This window comes from Rana temporaria, chromosome 8 (assembly GCF_905171775.1).
Source record: "Rana temporaria chromosome 8, aRanTem1.1, whole genome shotgun sequence".
NCBI classification, from domain to species: Eukaryota; Metazoa; Chordata; class Amphibia; order Anura; family Ranidae; genus Rana; species Rana temporaria.
This window is the reverse complement of record NC_053496.1, coordinates 167746102-167755448: the sequence shown is the minus strand read 5'-3', so window position 1 is coordinate 167755448 and position 9347 is coordinate 167746102. Positions and strand designations below refer to the sequence as shown.

General features: G+C 50.7%; 1 protein-coding gene across 1 annotated transcript in view; it reads left to right on the top strand.

Annotated features, from left to right (window-relative positions):
- Positions 1-305: 305 nt before the first annotated feature.
- Positions 306-9347, top strand: part of LOC120909928 — a 30537-nt gene continuing 21495 nt past the window's right edge. Inside the window, exons 1-3 of the mRNA XM_040321746.1 lie at positions 306-439; positions 5293-5362; positions 6961-7081. Coding sequence (XP_040177680.1) covers positions 7054-7081 — 28 coding nt within the window. The 5' untranslated portion in view covers positions 306-439; positions 5293-5362; positions 6961-7053. The remainder of the gene's footprint in view (positions 440-5292; positions 5363-6960; positions 7082-9347) is intronic.

The following is a 9347-nucleotide window of genomic DNA, read 5'->3' as shown; positions in this document are numbered from 1 at the left end:
TTCGGAAATCCGACGGACTGTTTACATGTTACATTTTAAAAGCAGCAGCAAACCTGCTGACCTTACAAGTTTGCTAATGTGACAGAACACCTCTGATTTTCACATTTAACATGTAAACAGTCCGTCTGATTTGAAAATGCTGTATTATAAGCTCCGTTTTGTGTTGAAAATAACTGTGGAATCTAAAACTCCGGTGGGTGTAACAAGATGTCCGCTTACTCCCTTCACACGCTATTGTTACTGTACAGGAGTGTGGGGTGTAGCAAGATGGCGACGATGGGACGTCACTTCCGGTGCAATATGTGATTGGGGGGGGGCGCCGCCATTTTCTTGCAGCTCAGTCAGGAAACCAGAAACATTTGCAGAGTTCTTCTCTTGTTTTCTAGCTGTTGATAGAGGTGTGAGGTTGCAGAAGAGTGTTGTGTCCACTGAGGAGGAGGTAATAATGTATTTTTATTATGAGAGAAAGGGGTCCCAGTATTCTGTGTGAAATGGGGGGAGGGGAGGTCATGTTAATTTTTCTGGTTCTCCATTAATGTAAGGGGTTTTGATGTTTATTGTGAAATTGACCTTTTGCATTCTCCTGCAAGTCGCCTGATTGGACAAATCGCTATCTTCCTGTGAGCCGTCTCTTCGGAGAAGCTGGTCTTCGACAAACAGAAAATCAGTGATGTTTTCCCCCGGCTATGGTCATCACGGGTCAGATCTCCATGTAGGATCCCGCCAACTTGCGGTGTCCCAGCTTCTGGTATAAACAGTAAGGATGAGCTCTGGCGTGTTCGCATGCTACACGTGCAGAGCCCGACAGGAAGTCGGCACCCGCGCTGCGCTAATCACAGCCAGGCAGACATTGTCTGATGCTCGGCTGCAGAGATCGGGAAATGTCTGCCTGGCTGTGATTAGCGCAGCGCGGGTGCCGACTTCCTGGTGGGCTCTGCACGTGTTCTATGCGAACACGCCGGAGCTCATCTTTAATAAACAGTAAGGATGAGCTCTGGCGTGTTGGCATGCTACACGTGCAGAGCCCGCCAGGAAGTGTGCACGGCGCTGCGCTAATGACAGCCAGGGAGACATTGTCCCGATCTCTGCAGCCGAGCATCGGGACAATGTCTCCCTGGCTGTGATTAGCGCAGCGCTGTGCACACTTCCTGGCGGGCTCTGCACGTGTAGCATGCGAACACGCCAGAGCTTATCCTTAATAAACAGGAACGCACGGGTTAACTAATCGTACGTGTTTAGGGCAGAGCGTTGCCCATACAGTTTCAAAAAAGTCATTTGTGAAACAGTTTGGGGAAGAGGATCACGTTTAGAGGTAGACCGATATGGGTTTTTTTCTGGCTGATGCCGATATTTAGAATTTGGGGCGGCCGATATATGATGCCCATTTGTGTGGCCGATTAAAAACAAAACAAAAAAAAAAAACGCAACCTCACCAACTCCACTCCTTCCTGCTTACTCCTGTCACTCTAGCACACACTTGATGTCCTCAGTACAGATGGCACTGGTTGGTGGCACTGGTTTGGAACTGGCACTGGTTGGCACTGGCAGGTGGCACTGGTTTGGAACTGACAAATGGCAGCAGTTTGGGACAGATGGCACTGGCAGGAGGCACTGGCAATTGGAACTGGTTGGCACTGGCAGGTGGCACTGGTTTTGAACTGACAGATGGCACTATTGGCACTGGCAGGTGGCACTGGTTTGGAACTGACAGATGGCACTAGTTTGGGACAGATGGCACTGGCAGGAGGCACTGGCAATTGGAACTGGTTGGCACTGTCAGGTGGCACTGACAGGTGGCACTGATTGGCACTGGCAGGTGGCACTGGTTTGGAACTGACAGATGGCACTAGTTTGGGACAGGAGGCACTGGCAATTGGAACTGGTTGGCAGTGGCGGGTGGCACTGGCAGGTGGCACTGATTGGCACTGGCAGGTGGCACTGGCAGGTGGCACTGGTTTGGAACTGGCAGGAGGCACTGGCAATTGGAACTGGTTGGCAGTGGCGGGTGGCACTGACAGATGGCACTGGTTTGGAACTGACAGATGGCACTAGTTTGGGACAGATGGTACTGGCAGGAGGCACTGGCAATTGGAACTGGTTGGCAGTGGCGGGTGGCACTGACAGATGGCACTGATTGGCACTGGCAGGTGGCACTGGTTTGGAACTGACAGATGGCACTAGTTTGGGACAGATGGCACTGGCATGTGGCACTGATTGGCACTGGCAGGTGGCACTGATTGGCACTGGTTTGGAACTGGCAGGAGGCACTGGCAATTGGAACTGGTTGGCAGTGGCGGGTGGCACTGACAGATGGCACTGATTGGCAACTGACAGATGGCACTAGTTTGGGACAGATGGCACTGGCAGGAGGAACTGGCAATTGGAACTGGTTGGCAGTGGCGGGTGGCACTGACAGATGGCACTGATTGGCACTGGCTGGTGGCACTGATTGGCGGTGGCACTGGCAGGTTTCACACTAAGCCAAGTGTAACTGTGTGAAACTAACAGAGTGGAGAGAGAGGAGCTGTCAGCTCGATGTCGGGGGGTGGGTGTGACCCAGCAGCTAAATTACACCAGCCAATGATTGGGCTGCTGTAGAAAGGGGGCGGGGCAACATAAACGTAGCGGCCCGCCCAGATAGAATCCCATTGGCTGGTGTAATATAGCTGCTGGGTCCCCATCAGATGGTCACCAGTCATCTCTATGACCGTCGGAGGCCCGGGCGCGATGTGATGACGTCACGCCCGGTTACCCGTAAGTAAACAAAGCCGCAATTGCGGCTTGTAAGCATTAGATCTGTGAATTTTTTTTTTCACGGTCTCATGCTTTCCAGCCTGGAGGAGAGATGTGGGGTCTTATTGACCACCCCGCATCTCTCCATAAAGAGGACCTGTCACACACTATTCCTATTACAAGGGATGTTTACATTCCATGTAATAGGAATAAAAGCGATAAAAAAAAAAAAAATGTAAGAGAAGTGTAAAAAAAACAACGCCCCTGTCCCCGGTAGCTCGTGCCCAGAAGCGAACGCATACGTAAGTCCCGCCCACGTATGTAAACGTAGTTCAAACCACACATGTGAGGTATCGCCGCGCGCGTGTAAAAATTCTCGCACTAGACCTCCTCTAACTCTAAACTGGTAACCTGTAAACATTTTCAAAGCGTCGCCTATGGAGATTTTTAAGTAACGAAGTTTGGCGCAATTCCATGAGTGTGCGCAATTTTAAAGCGTGACATGTTGGGTATCTATTTACTCGGCATAACATCATCTTTCATATTTAACAGAAAAATTGGGCTAACTTTACTGTTTTTTGTTATTTTTTAATTCATGAAATTTAAAAAAAAAAGGCGTTTGAAAAATGATTGCGCAAATACCGTGCGAGATAAAAAGTTGCAATGACCGTCATTTTATTCCCTAGGGTGTCTGTTAAAAAAACATATATAATGTTTGGGGGTTCTGAGTAATTTTCTAGCAAAAGAATGATGATTTGTACATGTAGGAGAGAAGTGCCAGAATAGGCGCGGTATGGAGGTGGGTATAAAAGCCCCGTATGGAGGTGGGTATAAAAGCCTGGTATGGAGGTGGGTATAAAAGCCTGGTATGGAGGTGGGTATAAAAGCCTGATATGGAGGTGGGTATAAAAGCCTGGTATGGAGGTGGGTATAAAAGCCCCGTATGGAGGTGGGTATAAAAGCCTGGTATGGAGGTGGGTATAAAAGCCCCGTATGGAGGTGGGTATAAAAGCCTGGTATGGAGGTGGGTATAAAAGCCTGGTATGGAGGTGGGTATAAAAGCCTGATATGGAGGTGGGTATAAAAGCCTGGTATGGAGGTGGGTATAAAAGCCTGGTATGGAGGTGGGTATAAAAGCCTGGTATGGAGGTGGGTATAAAAGCCTGGTATGGAGGTGGGTATAAAAGCCTGGTATGGAGGTGGGTATAAAAGCCTGGTATGGAGGTGGGTATAAAAGCCCGGTATGGAGGTGGTTAAGATTTCAACTCCAGCTAAGAGTTCATGAGATCTAATGTTGGTTGCGTGCATTGAAATCAAATTATTTTGACTTATTTTTTTGTGTTCTGTGTTAGAGGTCGACCGATATATCGGCCGATATTTGGCCGTTTTTTTGAGAAATCGGCATCGGCCGATTTTAACCCAAATTAGGCCGATATTTTACATGGCCGGTAGCGGTGCCACGGATCCGGAGCTAGGCCGAAGCCGCGGCCTTTCCTGATGCTGTGACCGCGGCGGCAATCCGCGGATTGCCGCCGCGGTCACAGCATCAGGAAAGGCTGGCGCTTCGGCCTAGCTCCGGAGCCACGGCCATCTTGGTACACCCAGCGCGGCGGCCCTCCTCTTTGTTTACACCCACGGAGGAGGAGGGGCCTGCGCTCGTGGGACACACACCGCTCTCTGGTGTCTGTACTACGGGGGGCAGGGGGGGGTGTCTATACTGGAGGGTAAGGATGAGCTCCGGCGTGTTCGCATTGAACACGTGTGAAGCCCGCCAGGAAGTCGGCACCCGCGCTGCGCTAATCACAGCCAGGCAGACATTTCCCGATGCTCGGCTGCAGAGATCGGGAAATGTCTGCCTGGCTGTGATTAGCGCAACGCGGGTGCCGACTTCATTGGCGGGCTCCACACGTGTTCAATGCGAACACGCCGGAGCTCATCCTTACTGGAGGGAGAGGGGGCCTGACACCATTTTTTTTTTTTTGCACCAGTGCCACCTGCCAGTGCCAATTAGTGCCACTTACCATCCAGTGCCATCTGCCAGTGCCAATACCAGTGCCACCATCCAGTGCCAATTAGTGCCACCTTCCATCCAGTGCCATCTGCCAATGCCACCTGCCAGTGCCACCATCCAGTGCCAATTAGTGCCACCTTCCATCCAGTGCCACCTACCAATGCCAACTAAAGCCATCAGTGCCACCTGCCAATGAAAACCAGTGCCATCTGCCAGTGCTAACTATTGCCATCCAGTGCCACCTGCCAGTGCCACGAGCCAGTGGCACAAAAAAAAAAAAAAAAACGGCATAAAATATCATATATCGGCCATCGGCCGCCCAGATTTCTAAATATCGGCATCGGCCAGAGAAAAACCCATATCGGTTGACCTCTATTCTGTGTTGTAGATATGTAGTTTATTCAACTCGGCGCCTTCATGGCCCTATGGCTTTTGGTATTCCAGGCTTGTCGGCAAAGCCTCCTCGGTTTTCCTCTTCTAGTCGTTGTGAATATACCATCTATCCACTGTACCCTGTGCCATATTATTCTCCTTTTTATCTTTTATAGACGGTAAGCTGTCATGGAGAATGTTCTCGGTGAAGTCATGAGCTGGATCTTCTAGCACCGCCCTGGACAAGTAGGTTATGAGAAGAGATGAGAGTAAATGCATATTGGAAAATACCCAAACCCTGTGCTGTACTTTTATACCGTTTGAAGTTCAGTTACTAAAATGAGAGAGTGCAAAATCTGGTGCAGCTTTGCATACAAACCAAACAGCTTCCAGGTGTTGTCAAAGTTTTTTTTTTACTTACCTGAGCCCCGTATTTTCCTTGGCGAGGGCGCGCTGTCCTTCTCTCTACGGAGTCCCGGCTCTTGATTGGATAGATTGATAGCAGCGCAGCAATTGGCTCCCGCTGCTGTCAATCAAATCCAGTGACGCAGGCGGGGGGATGGGGCCGAGTCTGACATTTGTGTCTATGGACGCAAATGCTGGACTCGGATTGCGCCCGCAAGGTAACCCCCCACGGGAGAGCGATTCTCCTAGGAGGGAGGAGCCAAGGGACCCCAGAAAAGGATGTTCAGGGCCACTCTGTGCAAAACGACACAGTGAAGGTAAGTATGATATGTTTGCTTAAAAAAATAAGAAACAAGCCTGTACAATCAATTTTAAAGGAGTTGTAAAGGCAGAAGGTTTTTTATTTTAATGCATTCTACACATTCTAAGATTAAGCAGCACCCCCTGAGCCCCCTCTCTGTCTGGGCCAGGCCACAGCTCCGTGTCTGATTGGATACAGGGAGCTGTGACTCGGCTCGGGTGCCCCCATAGCAAGCTGCTTGCTGTGGGGGCTTTCAACAGGAAGGAGGGGCCAGGAGCAACAAAGAGGGATTCAAGAAGAGGAGGATCAGGGCAACTCAGTGCAAAACCAACTGCACAGGAGGTACCGTATTTATTGGCGTATACCGCGCACTTTTTTGCCCTGAAAATCAGGGCAAATTCGTGGGTGCGCGGTATACGCCGATACCCGCTTTCCCGCGCCGAGTTTGAATACTGCGCCGACATATACCGAGCGCAATACACTCGGGTATAGTCGGGCAGTCTCGGCTCCTTCCGCGCTCACGTCCTGGAACGAGACTTTACAATCCCTTTTTAACCACTTAAGGACCGCCTCCTGCAGATATACGTCGGCGGAATGGCACGGCAGGGCACAAGCATGTACCTGTACGTCCTCTTCAAGTGCCCAGCCGTGGGTCGCGGGCCCGCGACTCGGTCCGAAGCTGCGGGACCTGCAGACCCGATCGCCGCTGGAGTCCCGCGATCGGTCCCCGGAGCTGAAGAACGAGGAGAGCTGTGTGTTAATGCGTGCAAATGCGCCCCCACCTCCCCGCGATCGCGGCGGCCGGTAATTGAGGCCGCAAAGCCGCGGCCTCAATTACCGGCGGGCGCCAGGTCACAATTTCTTGTCGCAATTGCGACCTGGCGCCCGGATATTGTCGACCCCTGCCTTACTCTTACATGGTATTTCTGAATCAAGCTGTACAGAAGGTTCCGTCTACACGGCAGCAGGAAGGGAAGATGGAGATGACGTACAAATGCACACCCTGTGTACTTTGTGTAAGTTCCTCAGTGTGTACTGCTCCCCAAAGAAAGCACGTTTTTGTGGAATTCCACGTGTGTTCTTGGATGGATGTTTGATTTAAATATTTCATTTGATCCTATGTATCATGTTTTTGCAGGTTGCTGCACACATGCCCTTCGATTCTCTGCCTATGTGCTCAAACACACGGAGAAGTTGGTGTATTTATTAGGAGAGTTTGTAAAAGGACGTCATGATGGAAAACGGGCAACTTCTCACAGGTAAGAGGAGACTTTCATTGTAAAGGAGAGAAGAGTATTGAGGATACACACATCCTCTGATATAAAGACATAGGCCTAGATTCAGGTACGGCCGATCTACGTTGCGCGGGCGTAGCGTACCGTATTTACGCTACGCCGCCGCAACTTAGAGAGGCAAGTGCTGTATTCACAAAGCACTTGCCTCCTAAGTTACGGCCGCGTAGCGTAAATGGGCCGGCGTAAGCACGCGTAATTCAAAGTAGGCTGGTAGGGGGCGTGTTGTATTTAAATGAGCTTGACCCCATGTAGATGCATGGCCGAACGAACGGCGCATGCGCGCGCATGCTCAGTATCACGTCGTATTTACGCCCAAAAATACGTCGGCTCAATGCCTGTGACGTGAACATAATTTACGCACAGCCCTACGACTTACGCAAACGACGTAAAAAGATAGGCATGTTCCGACGTCCATACCTTGCATGGGATGCGCCACCTAGAGACCAGCTTTATCTTTACGCCGGCGTATCTCTAACGTAAACGGCGTAACTAATTGCGACGGGCGCACGTGCGTTCGTGAATCGGCGTATCTAGTGATTTGCATATTCTACGCCGAACTCAAAGGAAGCGCCACCTAGCGGCCAGCGTAAATATGCAACCTAGGATACGACGGCGTAGGAGACTTACGCCGCTCGTATCTTAGCCTAATTTAAGCGTATCTGGTTTCCAGAATACGCTTAAATTTACAATTCGGACTTACGACGGCGTATCTACTGATACGCCGACGTAAGTCTCTGAGAATCTGGCCCATAGAAACACTGAGGCGAGAGTGTACAGGTTCTTTTCACCCCACTGCATAACAGCAAGGACACATACCCTGCCCCATTAAGCTGCTGGTCAGGAGATTCCGGTCATTGTCCAAATATGGCCATTTGCATAATGACATCAGCCAGCATCCCCATCCTTTTTGTTTACATTCAAATGTTGGCCAAGGAATCTCCTTGCCAACAGATAGATCATTGGTTGCTAGGACACTGCTGACCGCTGGCTTCATAACAACCAAGGAGCCAAGTGCATGAAGCTGTCACGTCGGTGAGCAATTCCCAGCACATACCGTATTTATCGGGGTATTGCACACTTCGGCGTATAGCGCACACTCCTAAAGTGGACCCGCATTCCTGTAAAAAATTTTTTTTTAGTACTTACAGTTTTGGTGTCTCGCGAGGCGTCCATCGGCGGCCTTGTCGGGTCCGTCTGCGGCTTCGGTGGTGTCCTCCTCGTGGGGTCCGGCGTCCTTCTGCGGTGTCGTCCCCGCTTCCCGCGCTCAGTTTGAACTACTGCGCCGGCATATACCGAGCGCAGTACACTCGTGTATAGTCGGGCAGGCTCGGCTCCTCTCGCAGTCACGTCATGTGCGTCCTGTACGTCCAAGACGTGACTGCGAGAGGAGTTGAGCCTGCCCGACTATACACGAGTGTACTGCGCTCGGTATATGCCGGCGCAGTAGTTCAAACTCGGCGCAGGTATCGGCGTATATCGCGCACCCACGATTTTGCCCTGAATTTCAGGGCAAAAAAGTGCGCGGTATACGCCGATAAATACGGTACATGCCCTACTGGAAGCACTGGCCTCTCTCTGTACGCAAACTTGGAATAGGTCCCAATTATAGCCAGTTTCTTAAAAACTGGTGATAATTGCTTTTTCATTTGTCACAATCATAGTGACAGGTTCTTAAAGCGGTAGTAAACCCACTGAACTTCTTTTTTTTTTTTTTTAACCGCATACTAGCTTATTATGAAATACTTACCTTAGAACGAGGCATCAGTAACTTACCTGGTCCATGCCGAGGGAGATGACATTTTGCCTCGCCGTGTCTTCTGGGTATCGCGGCTCCAGCGCTCTGAGTGGCTGGAGCCGCGATGTCGTCACTCCCGCGCCTGCGGGAGACTTCTTTCCTGCAAGGTCCGGCAGCTGCCGGGCCTTAAAGCGGGGGTTCACCCGGACATACAACTTTTTCCCCTTAGATTGAGGCTCATTTTGTCTAGGGGAATCGGCTATTTTTTTTTTTAATCGAAGCCGTACTTACCGTTTTTGAGATGCATCCTCTCCGTCGCTTCCGGGTATGGTCTTCGGGAGCGGGCGTTCCTATTTTGATTGACAGTCTTCCGAGAGGCTTCCGACGGTCGCATCCATCGCGTCACGATTTTCCGAAAGAAGCCGAACGTCGGTGCGCAGTATAGAGCCGCACCGACGTTTGGCTTCTTTCAGCTACGAGTGACGCGATTGATGC